The sequence below is a fragment of the Plectropomus leopardus genome, chromosome 10, assembly GCF_008729295.1.
Source record: "Plectropomus leopardus isolate mb chromosome 10, YSFRI_Pleo_2.0, whole genome shotgun sequence".
NCBI lineage: Eukaryota > Metazoa > Chordata > Actinopteri > Perciformes > Serranidae > Plectropomus > Plectropomus leopardus.
In genome coordinates this window covers 25958895-25975731 of record NC_056472.1, presented here as the reverse complement: position 1 = coordinate 25975731, position 16837 = coordinate 25958895, and the positions used below count along the sequence as shown (strand labels likewise).

The 16837-nt window shown below is 39.6% G+C and overlaps 1 protein-coding gene across 1 annotated transcript in view; it reads right to left on the bottom strand.

Annotated features, from left to right (window-relative positions):
• Positions 1 to 16837, bottom strand: part of itgbl1 (integrin, beta-like 1) — a 67695-nt gene that overhangs the window by 31487 nt on the left and 19371 nt on the right. Inside the window, exons 3-7 of the mRNA XM_042495170.1 lie at positions 13173 to 13319; positions 11654 to 11776; positions 10428 to 10568; positions 5613 to 5753; positions 3653 to 3799 (exon numbers count right to left, since the gene is read on the bottom strand). Coding sequence (XP_042351104.1) covers positions 3653 to 3799; positions 5613 to 5753; positions 10428 to 10568; positions 11654 to 11776; positions 13173 to 13319 — 699 coding nt within the window. The remainder of the gene's footprint in view (positions 1 to 3652; positions 3800 to 5612; positions 5754 to 10427; positions 10569 to 11653; positions 11777 to 13172; positions 13320 to 16837) is intronic.

Below are 16837 nucleotides of genomic sequence, written 5' to 3'. Positions count from 1 at the left end.
CCCTTATAAGACACAAAAATGTCTCAAAGAGACACAGAATTACACCATAAGACACACAGATAACTCAAACACAAAATTATCTCAATAAGACACGAAAGTACCTCAATGAGGCACAATATTATCACAAAGAGACTCAAAATTACCACAATAAGACACAAAATAACCTCAGAGACACACAAAATAACTTAAAAGTTACCAAACAACTGCAAAAAGACAAAAAAACAGAAACAAGAAGACATAACATGACTACAAAGAGAGACAAAATGACAAAAAGCCTCAAAATGACTTCAATAAGACACAAAATTATCTCAGAGAGACAGAAAATTGTCCCATAAGACAAAATTATCTCAGAGAGACAGAATATTACCTCAAAGAGAGCTAAACAACCATAACAAGACACAAAACAACCACAAGCAGACACAAATGACTACAAAGAGTTAGAAAAATATCAAAATTACACAAGGTCTGTGTGTCTTGCTTCTGTGTAGGAGAGGTGGTGGGGCCCTTTGCATCTCATTGCCCATGGGCCTACTGTCTGATTATCTGCACCTGCTATGGCCAATATTATAACATCCAGTGGGCTACAGTCGCACATATTCCCTCCTGTCATTTGGAACACAGCAGTGGCTCAAAGTCTGCAGATTCCCCGGTGACTTCCCCTCACAGTCAAATGAAACAAGAAATCAATACTTCAAATTAACCTCTGATAAATCCACAAAGCCCTGTGACCAAGCGGGTTACGCTCCACGTACTGACGCCCACTGTCAACCACATTACAAAGTTGATTTACCGTTAGGCCAACAGAATAGAGCAGGCTTTACTGTACCTTTTCTTTTTGTCCTCTCACTCTGAAGTACAGGAACAGGAACACTGATAGGTATTCCCCAGAAAATTACAGCAATGAGCAAAATGAATAGAAAAGTGGTGCACTGAACAATGCCCCATACAGCACTGTGAAGCTGATTGATTAAGGTTGCTGCATCAGTGTAAAACACAGGTACAAGAGATGCCTCAGAAGACTTCCAAGAGTGCATTGCACAGCTACTAGACAATTTATCTTATTAAAAAATGGCCATAGCGTATTTTGGAACAATGCAGGTTGTCAGTCAGTCTGGTAAAAACAGTAACGCAAGCATAGTGCATTGTTACTTCTGGATGTAGGCACAACAGCTGTCTGGCAAAGCTTTACCATAATTTTGGCTTTGCTTTTTGTTGTCTGGCAATTCTATGGATGAATTAACTTGTGACTGATGTAATTTTAAGTAGGCTGTTCAATAGATGACTGAGTTTTTTATGCCTCTGCGCCAGCAACAGCTGTGGCCAGACGCATTATTTTTTGGGATCTTCTGTCCGTCCGTCCATCCCATTCTTGTAAATGCAATATCCCAAGAACGCCTTTAGGGAATTGCTTCAAGTTTGGCACAAACATCCACTAGGATTCAACAATGAAATGATTAGATTTCCTTTGTCAAAGGTCAAGGTCACTGTAACTTTGCATCTGTCTCATTCTCAAGAATGCAGTATCCCAAGAACACCTTTAGGGAATTTCTTCAAATTTGGCCCAAACATCCACTTAGACTCAAAAAATTACTGATTAGAATTTGGTGGTCAAAGATCAAGCAAGGTCACTGGGACCCTGTCTGTCGCACTCTTGTGCGCATGCAATATCTCACGAACACCTCAAGGTAATTTCTTCAAATTTGGTACAAGTGTCCACTTGGACAATTATTACATTTTGGTGGATAAAGTTAAAGGTAACTGTGACTTCACGCCTATTTAATTCACGAGAATGTGATACCTCAAAAAGACTTTGAGGGATATTCCTCAAATGTGGTACAAACGTCCACTTGGACTTGAAATTATTAGAATTTGTTAGTCTGAGGTCAGAGTTCAAGTTCTCTGTGGCTGAGAGGCTTTGGGCTGTGTGCGTTTGTAGTAGTTCAGTGTGATCTTAATAATATGGCCTCACTCAACCAATTATATAAAGATTCTGTGTGTTTTACTCCTATGCAAGAATTCATGGCAAAAATGGTAAAAACAATGTTGTTATAATTTCGCACATTTCTTGATCCACCATGAAACGGGAGCAATTGTGGAGAAATGCTTTGTTAATATGGTGCTCATATTGGCCTACCCCCTTTTCCAACAAATCAGCTCTGGCTCGAACCGGTTCTGTTCAGGGCCCTTCAAACTGTGGTGTTATCTAGTGAGGCAGCCAACGTTTCCACCAGTTTTGAATGGAACCATCGTAATCAAGAATTAGTCACCAACAGAGGCGTTCAGCAATGCTCAATGGAAGAAAATAGCAGTGGCAGGATGACTAATCACATTGATTACCTGCAAGCTTTTGTTCTGTTATAACAGGTATTTGTCAGTAGACCAACTCTTAATGAGACCACTGCATAATCTCTTTCTGACAATTTCTCAATAGACGTCTCCATTATTATCTTAAGACTGAAACAATCCCTGTCTTGTTTTTAGTCAAGTGAGTAAATGTGCTTGAGTATAACTATCTTTTATATTTCAACTCTGTACAAAAATGCACCGCTGTAAGGCTAATGCTACTGGCTAACATTAGCTAACTTTAACTACTTTACTTCTACTTGGTCAGCCGTTCCCTTAGGTCTGGTAAAATGGAACTAATATTTTGGATTGTGGGTAAAAAAAGTTGCATCTTGCATCTTGCATCCAGGTTCTTCCCATTATGTCGTAAAAGTTGCATCATTTAAAGTTGCCCTTGTTTTTTTTAACACATTTGATTAATTTGAACAGCTGTAAACTGCATGATTAATAGATGTTTGTACAGTGTTGGTAGTTTTTGCCTCCAGTTGCATGCTTTCCATCTTGACTAATGTATGATGTCATATGCAAAAAGCTGCATTTTAATATATTCTACTTTGCACATACAACAGGCAGATACTGTGCAAGTGACACATAAATAGCCTCTATAGCATATTGGCTTTCTAGGCCAAAATATACACTACTGTTCTTAGTGTATCTTTTCCCCTACTTTCACCTCACTATCATCAATCAACAGGCTCAAGGGTGCATGACTGGGACTACAAGGAAAGCACATGCTGGACTTTTGTTTTTGTAAGCACGGGCTTCCAGTGTTGCCTCAATATGTGATCTAATATTAGTATTAGGCCAAACAATTGGAGGCTCAGAGAAAACAAGCTTCCTCTGTCCAGAAGGGCCACTAATGAAGCATACAGTGCAGTGTAATAAATCTAGACACATCGACCCACGGCCTGCTCTATTGAGAGAGCTGTTTCAGCTATGTGGCTTACATTGCTGCAGGCAAACAGTGCACCTTAATCTCACACACGCACAAATACACATGTATGAGTGCACATAACAGAGCAAATGCATAGAAAGGACTAACACATTTACAAGCAGTAATACAAACTACAAATGTATTCATGTATACAATATGCAACACAGTAAATGCACTGACTGGATGCATTTCGTTTTAGGGCTTGTTTTAAGATGCTATCAAATTTGATTGCTGGGCACCCTGGTGTCTTTACAGCTCTCTTAAGGATGGATTAAGATATGAGAAACACTGGAAATGGCCTATTTTACACCAAGAGGTGAGGACAGGCCTTTTGTAGTAACCATGGCAACAGGAGCTGATCGAAAGACCAGGTACCTCGTCCGAAGCAGGGCAAATTGGACGTTCCTCGACACTTCCTCAAACTGCTCTCAAGAGACAGGGAGCAGGACAGGGGATGCTCGCACTTCTTCCCAGCCCAGCCCTCCTTGCAGTCGCACCTGCCACAATTACACTGGCCGTGACCTGCCGAGAGGAGAGAGGGAGAGGTGGAGGGAGCACGGGGGTGAAACAAAGTGGAGGCTTTTGTACAAGGAAAATTTTAATAAGTGAACTGAAGGGAGTAAAAGAGCACGGCGTGAGGAAGAAACAGAGCATGGTGGAGAGGTTATCAGGGTACCCCCCGGGTTTCTCGAAGTTGAATTTAAGAATTTTTGAGACCTTTTTAATACTACCTTGAATGAAATTAATTCCAACTTCAAGGCCATGCTGGCAAACGTCTGAAGGATGCAATGCAAAATCGGTGTAGATTTTTAAGCCCTACAAATAATTATTTACCAAATAATTGAATTCAATAAGATATGCTAGTAATACTCACCTTCATATGTGGTTTATGTAGCTTTATGAGGCATGTGTCTATACTCTTACAACATTAAACATTATAAAATAAGATAAAATTAAAGACATTTGTAAACAAAATTTAAGACTCTGTTGAAGATTTTAAGACGTTTTAATGCCTTAAATTTTAGAATATTAAATTCAAGGCTTTTTAAAGCTTTTAAGACTCCATGGGTACCCTGTTATGGTGCAGAAAAGAGGGCAGAGAGGAAGCTAAAAAACGACAAAAAAAAAAAAGAACGGGGCAGCACTTGCTAGAGGTGAGAAGATAAGAGGGGATTTAGTGTCCATAACAGTAAGCTTTGACTGTCTGGTCTCTGGTCTGTCTGAAGGTACAGTAGGCCTGTGCACCACATAACTGTTAACTGTGCATATGCTCGGATGCTAAGATAGTTTTTCTGGTGCATATGTTAGTAGTAGGCACAGTGGTAGCATCCATCATATTTTGTTCATTAATTCAGTAGAAAAGGTCATTCCCACCCTCCCTAGTTTATTGTTAAGTTATATAGAAAGTTCTCTTTTATGGCTTCGAACTTGCACCAGAGTATTAGAAGCAGATGGAGAGCTGTTGTTAATATGCAAAGAACTGCAGTTATTCAGAGGTGAAGACCAATAAATGGTACTGACATGAACAACAGCAGTTGTACATTGTATAAACCAGTTCTCTCATTCAGCAAGACTTTAACATTTTGGGAAATATGCCTATTTACTTTAATGTAGAGTTAGGTAAGAAGATTGATATCATTCTCGCATTCAGACAGCAGTTTAGTATGTAGGCTAATACAGAGTCAGCAGCCAGTAAGTGTTACCAACTATTTTCCAACAAAAGTAGCCAGCACTTGTTCCAAAAGTTGCTTAAAGTCACCAGATGACATCATATGCTCATTTGCATATTTGCTGCGTCATCACATATTAATGGAAACATTAAAATTTCCCGAAAGCTTTCTCTTTATACATCCACAAATTTGATTAAATAGGAAAATCTGAAAGCATCTGAATGACATGGTAGCTATGGTGCTCAGACTTTCTGAATGTTATCGAACCGGGTGGATAAATTTAGATAATGAGTCGTTTCACTGGGATTTTGACAAGTCAATAGGAAAAGGTCTTTCTGGGCCTGTGGGCATCATGTGATGGACCTTGAGTGTAATTCCACTTTTGGCCAGTGTGTAAAGTTTGCTTCAGAGCCTGGGGCACCTCCTGGGGGCTTGGTTTCCACCTATTTTGGTCTCTATGCTGAACTAAGCTAACCTGCTGCTGGCCCTTGCTACATATTAAGCGCATGGACATTAAAATCAATCTTCTGATCTTACTCTCTGCAAGAGCGTAAAAAAGTATAATTCCCCAGATCTTGAACCACTTTAAGTATTTTTTACGAGGTCTCAGGGTTTCTGTAAATGTATTGCATTCAGGTATGTGAATCCAAAATCAGCGTGCTGACCTGAGCAGAAGTCATCCGTGTATCGGTCGTAGGTTGCATGACAGTTCCTCTCATCGCACTCGCACGTGTCTCCGTGAATGTCTCCCCAGTCACCGGAGGGATCTACATCGTAACAGTTGCACTCCCCACACACACAGGTCCCTAAGAGCAAAGATATACACACTTATTCACATTGTATTATTAGTTTTTTTCAGTCGTACAGAGCTTCTCACACAGATGAGGGTGGGAGGATGTAGTTTTCGACTTCAGCCTGCAGCCAACAGGATAAATACAACTTCTCCTTCTGTCTTGTTTTTCCTTCCTTTATCTACGTATCTGTCTGTCTCCTTCTCATTTGTTTTACATCTTAGCCGGGGCATCAGCTGAGCGGCAGCCAGTGGAAATCCCATTTTCTCTTATCAGCAGTGACAGAGTATGGGGAACCCCAGGGGAGGCAGGCCAGCTGGCAAGCCTGTGGGCTAGGGCTGGCGCGTGTCTGGCCCTTGGCCCGAGGTTCAGTCTCCCTCACCACCGTCATAACCCAGGAGCCCCGGATTTATAGAGCCGTGCACTTTTATGTCTTCCGCAAATGTCCTATACTGGCTTCACCGGAGCAGATTACACCACCTGTGCTAGTTACTGTTCAGAAATGTTCTATAAACGCTCTATAAAATCAGGGAATACATTCATGTTCTGTATACTCAGGCTGTTTTTGACTAAATCCCAGCTAAAAGGCGACCTCTCTCTCTCCACACAAAAGGAGAATCATTCCTGTCTGTGTGCCTCGTGCAACCATATTACCATATTATCTCCGAGTCAAATTGTTTTGATCAAGAAATCATGTATAGACGCACGTATTTAGCCTCCAGCACTATGTGGCTGTTATCATTTTGACAGCACGCCAGTTAGCGTATTATTAGCCCAACTGAGGAGGTTAGGTGAACCCAACAGATGGAGGGGGTTGTCAGTTTGTTGGGATGAAACAGAGTTATGTACCGTCAGTCAAATCGTTCACTCATTCATTTCAGCAGAGCAGAAGATAAAGGTGACTGTTGAGCAAAGTTAAGGAGAGAAAGATATGTAATATCCTCTGCAAAACACTTTGCATCTCTACATCTATACAGACTGATGAAATCAAATCAACGCTCTTATGTAATCATCTTCCTTGATCCGTCTCATATAATCACCAGGAATTATCTTCACAATGCTTTAAAGGAGGATTAATTCAGAGCAAAATGGTGACATGCCATATAGGGATGGGAATTGAGAATTGTTCCCATTATAATCAGAGCCAAATTGTCTGACTTCTTATGTGTTGCACTTGAAGATGCTGGAATATGTTGGCATATTTTACTCAGCTGGAGGGGTTAAAATAGAGTTTTTATTGTATTTGAGCAAATGTAACACTACTGAAAATAAGCTTTAACATTTGTTGGCAGTGCATGTCAGAGATGGTGTTTTGCACAGTATATGCATGTTGCATTTTGACAAGTGCATCAGATATATCGAGAAAAAATTGAGATAATTTATTTATCCTGAGGTCAATTGTGTGCAGCAGTTGCAGTACAAAGTTGGAAGAGTGCAGATACCAAGAATGCAAATATACAAAAGACTAAAATGACAGTACGGTGCAAGTAAATGCAACCAGAAAAAAACACTCTTTTTTTTGCCTAGACGGGAATAACCAAAGATGAAAACATTCCCCAAACATTATACATTATATCTTTCGCAAATTTTAAATAATGTCAGCCAGGTTTATAAGCTCCAGTACAATTATTTTAGTAATTCTTTTAGCGATTGTCAAATCAAATTTTGTTGTCATGTTTGTTCTTTTCGATGAAATAGTTTAGCTTTTCTTAAACAAATATTTGCATATATTTGCAGAACCTGTAGACAACGGGACAAGATTTAGTGTCTTAATGTCAAGGTTTCCGTTGATAAATACTGACCAATCAAGTTTGAACGGCAGGTAAAGAGTCGCGTGGAGAAGTGGAACACATTGTCCAGAACACTATCTCAGAACCCATTGGCTATACTCTGAAGAAAATTTAGTTTTTATTAACTTTTTTAAAAAAATTTAGCTGCCTTCATGTGTAGATATCTGCATAGTTGTTCTCATTCGCAGGTCATCACAAACTGACCCCGAAGCATCTGATAACGACACACAGGGCACCCTTTGGCGTCTTTATGTGATGCACAAAGTCATTTTTATACTACGTTAAATGCTCTCAGCGTCCAGTACAGCCTCAGATGGGTATACACTGGAGTTAGTTGAAAGCCTGGTGCCACTCATGAAGATGCTGGGCACCCTTTAACGATATCACACACCGACTGACTGGGCGTGACAAAATGTAGGTTTTTAGAGGACTTGGGAATGACAACAAGCTGATAAAGATCAGCCGAAATGATCAGCTACGTCAGTTCTCCCGAAATATTGGCCGTTGCTCCCAGGGCCTTATTTTGGATTGGTTACGAGATCGGCTTTTGCCGAGGAGAGAAAGGAAGATAAATCAAAGCTATAAAACTGACATATTTTTCCACAGTCACACAATGTGTCAAAAAGGAATCAATGACGAAATCGATAAAGAATTCGATTGATAACAGGTACTTTTGAAAGAATTGGAAAAAGCTCTCAAGCTAATAGAGCCAGCAGAAGAATATGTGCATAGGTTAATTTGATCTGAGATGGACTCCTTTTTAATTGCAGTCATATTTCCTTTTTCCTTTTATCTGGTATTGTAAAGCCTTCAGCTGCCCTTTTCTATACTAAAGAGGAGTACAATGAGCTACTACACCGTGAACACAGTCGATGGTTGTTCATGCTGTGTCAGCTGTGCACTTAACCATAAATCATGGGGCTCTGTCCATGTAGCCTACCATTTAGCCCTACCACTTAGCCAGCCCTCAGCCAGTCCACTGTAATTAATTTTAGAAAGCTTTACTGAAATCCCGCAGGATCACTTGAGCTTGGTTGGTAAAGCTATTTCTCTGACTCCCCCTGTCCGCCATGCTCTGATGACTTTCAGAGGAATTTACATGAGGATTTCTTAAACCGTTTTATTCTCTGCTTTCGTTTTCCCCGTTTTTCTCCTGCCTTTGTTTTTTCTTTGTCTCCATCTCTTTCGTGATGTCAAAGTTGATTCTTTTCATCCGTAGCAGTCAGAAAATGACACCCACACCTGAGATTCTCTTGTCACACATGTTTGAAACCATGACAGATCAAAACAGCTTTTTAAATCTTCAGTGAGTATCAGCTCAGTTCATTTCTTCTCCCGAGCGTTTCACCGCTCCTGAGATCGGCTGTGTCCAAAATCGTTCACTACTCACTAAAAAGTGACTTCACCATTTTGTAGTGCTGTCCGAATGTATAGTTGGAAATATTATACCCTATACAGAGGCATCAGAGTATTCCACAATATATCGCGAAAAGTAGTACGCTAGCGTTCGTCTTTAACAAAGCACTATATCCCATCATGCATTGCACTCAACGAGCAAATTGGCTTGATTTCTTCTTCAGTTTCAGAAAAAGTTACCCAAAGAGCAACGTAATGACAGATTACCCCAAATTAGCAAGAAATCCCAAAAAAGTTACTAGAAAATAGCTTTAAAATTGGATTTAAAATAAAAAGGAAATTATCTTTTTTTTTTTAATTAAATATATAACTTAAATAATTGTACATTAAAAATGATATTTTTCTGGATATTTCCCCCAAAATAATTTTCTCTTATTTTAACAAACTAATGTTTAACTAATTCCAGGTCATTTTATCTCTTGCCGAGTTGATCGTTGCCGGTTTCACAAGTGTTGGAAAGAAATCAAACAAATTTGCTCAGGTTTCAAATGTGAGAGGTTCCTTAATGCCGCACAAGAAAACTGATGTTGATCCAGGTTTCAAAGGTTTAACAGACTAATGCAAAAATGCGCAAAAGGCGAGAGAGCAGCATGATTCCAACGTTTTGTTTTTTCAGTTTCAATGACGTATTAAAGTTTGTTATAGTTGTAGCTCCCCAGTGAGAAAATAAATCCGCAATCAGTTTTCTCTAGTGCTACACAGAAGATGTGGTGGTTCACTTTCACATTGCGAGCTGCATGTTAGGCTTTAGCTTCTAATTTTATCTTTTTAACATGTTTTTGCTTTTGAGTGAGTTTGACGTCCTGGATAAATCCTTCAAATATATATGGTAGACCCTTCTGTCTGCTCCTCTCAGAAATGGCCTTTGCACTTTCCCTAAAATTAGATAATATTTCTTCAGGGAGTGCAGCTAGTTACAATGTAAGCTTCATGCTAGCTTGGTGAAGAAGAGCTTGAAGAAACCCAGTGAAGGATTCAACTGAGCGACAGCAATGACATTAATTAACGGCACAGACAAAATGATCCGAGAAGTGCCTAAAAACGTGTTTTCATGTTGCCATTGCTATATAGTCCTCTACAGAACTCCCTATATAGTGAGTGGGGAGTAGTGAGGGACTCGGACACAGACATAGTCTTGTCCTCATCTTAATGGCCTTAGATAACAGACAGGAAATGAACCTGATCCCATTTAGACTGTTTGTTTTCTGTGTCCTAGCAACACAATTCAATTGCAGTTGTCACTATTATGAGGTGGATTCTAATTGGGTTGGAAGCTGTACTGACAATTAACATATAGCAGGACTTCCTGGCAATACTTATCACTCTAGTATTTTTATTGCTTTGTAAATCCATTATAACAAAGATCTGCATAATTGCAGTTTAAAAAATGTGTTTTTCCAGATACTACATTTTGCTCTGATGTAATTTAAACTACTTGCACTATATACTGTATTCAGTACCGGCCTTGAAGCGGTTAACAGACCTCTGTTGCTGCAGATTTTGCCATCTGGAGAGGTGCATCTCCGCTTGCTTTCCCATGGGCTGATGTCACACTGGAATTCACATTTGTCTCCATGCCAACCAGCAGCACAGTAACAGTTTCCACAGTAACACTGGCCATGGCCTGGAAGCAGAATGCACATGCAACAACTGATGAGTTCACCTCCTTCAGTGTTATAGACTGACAGTTAAACACATATCTACTTTCACTGAAATTTCAAAGAAAACTTTGTTTTTCTTGCATGCCACTGGGGAACGAAGAATACAAAAATGAAGAATAAAAGTAAATGGGGTCTGTGCTCTCCAACAGCAAAAGTATAAAGCATTGCAACAACCATTTAAAAGATCAAAGTGGCCCAATAACACAACCAAACCAACTCATCAGAGTAGCAGTGGACCAGCAGCTCTTGTAGTCAGTGGGGTAAAATTACTCTTTTTGGCTGTGGACTCTGATTTTGAAGACAACATAGATAAGTTTCTGTTTTAGTTCAGTTCCCCCTGTTGAAAAGGGAAGTGCGTCTGGATGAGACTTGGTATATACTGCAAAAGTTGTTGTAGAGTGTGAAAATGTATGTTTTTTCGTGTATTTTTGCTGTTGTTAAACTCTGTCTCTGTTATTGGATTCTTCGGTCACTGGAGGCATGCGAGAAAAACAAAGTTTTCTTTAGGAATTCAGCGCGACACAAGTAATTAATATATAAATGGTCTTTTTTGAGTGAAGTATTTTTTTAAGGACTGTATACCATTACTACAAAAGCTCACAATGTTGTAATTTTGCCAGCCCAAATCAAAAACCGGTGAATTTTCTTGAATCAAATTTTTTTTAAATCACACATTTAACATTTCAGAATTTGTTTTCACTGCTTTTAATTGACAATATCTGAGACTTGCTAGACAAATTAAGGTACCTGCATTTCTGACATAGGCCTGATAAGCCATTATTTGTCTTTCAAATGGAATTTAAAAATCCCTAATTAACATTGTCACTGGATCAACCTGAAGGGGACAGGGTGAGCATAACACCGTCATATACAGTAATCTAGTTTAAACTTCAATTAACCTTCATGAACACATGAGGCTAATGTATTTTCTTATGTCAAACAGAGTGACAACAATAGACAGTCCTCAAATAACCATATGTCACCATACTTGCCTTTTCTTCTATGGGGGGAAAGAGTGAAGGGGGGGCATAGGAACTGTGGGGCATACCTCCACACACCTCTCCGGTGTCCTCGTCCAGACACTCGCTGTCGTCACACTCACAGAACCGTCCTGTCACCAGACCCTTGTTGTCCTTATTGTCACACATGCAGCTACCACAGTGGCAGGTCCTGTGAAAGATACTGGTTTTAAACACAATTTAAGCTCTTTTGGTGGAAAAGGTCAAGTCTGTGACTGTGTGTGTGTGTGTGTGTGTGTGTGTGTGTGTGTGTGTGTGTGTGTGTGTGTGTTGTGTGTGTGTGTTTACGGTATGTGCTCTGCAGTGGGTTGGAAAATGTGTGCATGTTTTGATGCCGTGCACTTTAAGACCAAGAACCCAGCTGGTTTGCAGATGTGCATGGGAGGCGCCGTCTGTGCATCATGTGGCAGCAGGTCTAGACTGGTGTCTGACTGCTAAAGGCGATGACGGTGTGTTTATGCATGTGTGTGTGTTGGGGCCTTTCAAATGCAGCGCTATAGGGACGGAAGACTAAACATCATGCTGTGAATAAATTTGCATTTATAAACACTCAAACAGGCCACATACCGTACTGTACATCCTTTCACAGACACACACACACACACACACACACATGCTGACATGCAGACACACAAATACACGTTTATCCTTCATTTAGCTGGAGGCTTGGGCAGGAGGCTTGAATTATCAATACTTACAGTATTGATAATTCAAGATGTCAGTCCTCCCAGTGACGCTCATTCATGCATAGATGTATAAACATAGCTGTGTTAGTGAGAAACTTTGTTTATATTGTGTTTGAGAGCAAAGAAATATCTTCCATAACTGAAAGGAATTCACTGTAAAGGGATTTATACGTTGTAAGTTTATTGTAGTTAATAATTATTTGGTATACTGTGCAGGATTTTCCCAAAAAACAAAAGAAAACCTGTATGTACAAACCCATGCAAAAGTAAACCCTAAAAATAATCACTTATGACCTACTAGAAATGTGTTGCAGTGTATTTACCTGCACAGATCTTGTATCCATTCATTTACTTATTTATTTTATTTTGCTATATTTTGAACATTTCTGGGCACAGCTTGTAAGTGAGGTTGGGACTTAATACAAAGGTAGTGATCTGGTAAAAAGAGCACACATCTAAGAGGAAGCTACAAAATTCACGAACACAGCACCAAAAAACCCCACAAATATAGCAAGGCAAAATGGCAAGAGGACATATTTCTTCTTTTCTGATTTCAGTCAGTCAGATCTGCAGTTATTAAAGTCAGTGGATTTGTCAAAAGGGCAACCTAGAGCTTTTCTTTATTAATGGCTCATTACAACGCTACAGAGCATTAAGAAGCACCATTACCTGTACAATTTTAAAACTCTTTTTAACAACTGTATTATAGGAAAGTGATACAAAGGGCAAATCACAAAAAATGTCACTTTATGTAGCCTTGTTGTTGTATGTGTATTTTGTGTGCGGTGTGTGTGTGTGTGTGTGTGTGTGTGTGTGTGCGTGTGCGTGTGCGTGTGCGTGTGCATGCTTGTGGCTGCAGTACCTCTGTTGGAGCATACCACCCCCTGTGGGTTTTTGCAAAGCTCTTTGCTCTTCTTGTTGGGGAGGTTACACTCCTCCTGGAACTGGCAGGCTTCTCCGAACCAGCCTTCATCACACTCACACGTCCCACAGTCACAGTAGCCACGGTCTGAAGGGAAACACAACACGCCACATGCTGTTTATCAATGCTGAAAAGGATGCCCACTGCCAGAGCTTCAAATGACTCTAAACCAAGGACACACAAGTGTTATCGTAAATGGATAGAACAGCATTGAACCACCAGGAGAGTACAGGAATTGGTTTTATAGGATTAATTTGACTCCCGTGACATTTTGATTATTGTAAAGACTGATTGTGCTCACAAATGACTTGCTTTAAATGGATGTGAACTATACATTCCCCTTGAGGTGCATTAATGTAAACACTGTAACAAATTGCTGTAAAACTATGGCAACTATGGCTCTTTCTTACAGAAAGAGTGAAAAATGCCATAAAACACTTGCACTGTAAACCTCACATTCTACTGTATAATACTGTAATTTCATGGGAAAAGCTGTTTTAATGAAATTGCTGTAAAAATATACTACCAAATTCAAACAGTAATGTACAGCTTCAAAACAAACAAACAAACAAACAAAAAAAACAGTAAATCTTGATGCCTGTTGGAGCCAATTGTACACGGTAACCCATAGACTGTCACGTTCTATTGTAGAACAACAATAAATTTAACAGTAGTATAATATTGACGCAATTTGCAGTATTGACACTGTAAAATAACAGTAGAATGCTGGCAACTACAGCTGCCAGTAGTTTGCTTTTTTTGTTAAAACAATTCAGGATGATATACTGGCTGTCCCTTCGATCACTTAGTATGAGCTTTTGCCTTGTTGAGTGTTCGCAGGATTTGCACAGGAGGTTTAGCGTCAATATTTCTCATCATTCTGATGGCCGCAGTGAGAAATATGAAAAACAGGAGGAATCATATGATGCAAATGAAGGCTTTTGACAAGTTATTATAAATGTTGCTCCCAGTGCATTTAGCAGCAAGGGACCTTGTATGTCACACTCAATCATTCTCCTGACTCGTTCATCATGTAAACGTGGTGTCCTTTTCAAGGGCTATCCATCAGTCATTAACAGGCAAGTCCCCTGTCTCTTCTCATTATCAGTATGTCTCAGGGGACACTTAGGAGCAGATTCAAGGAAAAGAGTAAAATGGAAAGTGCACTTGAAAGAAAGCTGCACCACATAGACAATGAAATTTGGAGGCTGAAAAAATTTCTTTAAAAAAATGTTCACACTTTTCTGAAATTGTTATTCAAACTGTAAAAAACAGAAGCTTTGGGTAGACTGTACTTTCTGTTGGCAGTTTTTGAAAACAAAAAACAGAACAGATATTCAACATTTCCATGTTATTGCAAAGTTGCCACATATAGGTTTGAAATAATCATATGATCTTGAGACTGTCAACGTTTTGCCATATCAAAGTATTTTAACCATCAGTGCTACAGTCCAATAAAAGTCAAATACCCCTTTGCAGTCAAAATTTGTGCGTAGAGATATTGGCTAAAAATGTGTTTGCCTTTCAGTTTTGTTTATTTATTATTTTATGAGGGTCATTTTCAGTGTCGTGAACATGCCAGAAAACAGGGTGAGTAAACAGCAGAAAGCAGTACGGAGGCCAGTGAAAATGTCAGTGTTACTTCTTTTCTAATATCTGTTACTTATCCAGCCTTCCTTTCAAACTTGGTGCTGACTACTGTAATTTCAAACTATGTGCGAGTGCTACATGGATGGAAATGGACCAAATTTATGGCAGCATGTCATTGCATTGCACAAAAATGGACCTGGACCCAAGATACATCACACAGCCTTGCTTACAGATTTTCTGTTATAAAAGAGATGTTTGTAAAACTGTTGACAAGACAACTTGAACAGAACTGCATACAAGGTCAATTATGACTCGTTCCATTATGATTTTTGAACCATGGCAGCTTTATTTGTAAAACTTTTTTTCAAGATGAAAAAAAGCGATTTACAAATCTGATTGTCATCAAAAGTCCATAGGCCATTCGGGAACCATTCCAACCCGGACAGGAAGCTAGAAACATTTTGATGTATACACCAGCTGAGCAGTCCTCTTTGGACTGAATAGGTGCAATATTGGCATTCAGTATTATCATCCAATAATACATCCATGGTCCACCTGGCTGTCAATTTCCATCACTGCCCATTGAAGATGTTTGGACTACTATCACTCTGTTAAAGGCAGCAGGTGAACTTCAGTTTCTAACTTTAACAGACTTAAAATTTATTACAGTGTATACATACCCAAACCAAAGTTACTCACTGATTCTTGAATCATTGTCACTTAAAAAAAGATACTGTAGACCACAGCCATTGTATATTTGCTACTATTTTTATTGCTTTGTGGTTATTATTTAATTCTTCAATACACTCAGCACAGACTCATGGAGCTAATCTGAATAAGAGAGGACATTTCTTTTTGGATTTATCATTGAGTTTTGCAGATGGAAACTACCACACAATAGCTGTAAAACTGAATTAAAGTCTCTCCAACTTAATTCAGCCGAATATTACAAAGTCACTGCCACCCACTAGCCCCCATTAATCTGCGCTTGACAATCACTCTGACATATAAAATGGACCCTCTTTGTCTGCTGGGCGAAAGTTTATGTGTGTGGGAAGGTGCCTGTCTGTCAACAGTTTATCTTTCCTGGTGCTTCCGGAGCACTAATTCTCTGTGGCTTGGGGGTGTCGGGGTCCTTCCTACACACCACCGACGGACACAGGCGCCCAGCCAATCAGGCTCCGACCAGTGCCCGGATACATCCAATGGGGGTCGGGCAGAGATGGTGCATCTGTGGCAGCATCAGTGGCAGTAATAACAGGTGATGTGGCGCTACCATGATTAACTGCTCAAGAGGAGAGGATGGTGACTCATGCACCAAGCTAATTTCAGGTTAAGGAGTTAACATGACTAACAAAGTATAAAATTGAGAGGGAGATAAACAAGGAAATAGGTCTGTGTGGAACATAATAATTCAGCAATCTTGAGTGAAAATTGGTTAACCTTTTGAAACCTGGATGTGCTGCAAATGTTTGTGTCCTTTTTTGTTAAGATGCCCTCTGCCTTCCTCCCATATTTTTGAAAGAAAGCAAGCCATTTTGCTCAGATTTCAAAGGGTTAAATACATGTACCAAAACCAATTTCCGCTACGTGAGCAGAAAACACCTTCGTCACTTACATTTGAAGCAATCTTGGGGAGTTTCAATTATAAGCAACACAATGCAAGACATACATTATATATTGCAAATTTAAAAACTGCCCATGACTGTCTCTGTGCTCATTTATTATTTGCACTTGATTTTGATAGTCTCCAAATGACATTTCCCCACTTACTTTGTTTAGACCATGTTCTCCATATCATGATACTCATTTCAGAGAGTAATTATACCTCCTTGCTTTCCTCTCCCTGTGGGCTGCAGAGCCAGAAAAGGCAGCAGGTCAGCTCGTGTTCAGTGGAAAAGATCTAGGAGACACCTGTCTCAGGTAATAACTCATTCTCTGCGTGCGCTGCCCTCACAGCGACTAACTTCTGCTTTTCATCCTTCTGGTTTTTACAGTTCTCAACATTCAGTTGT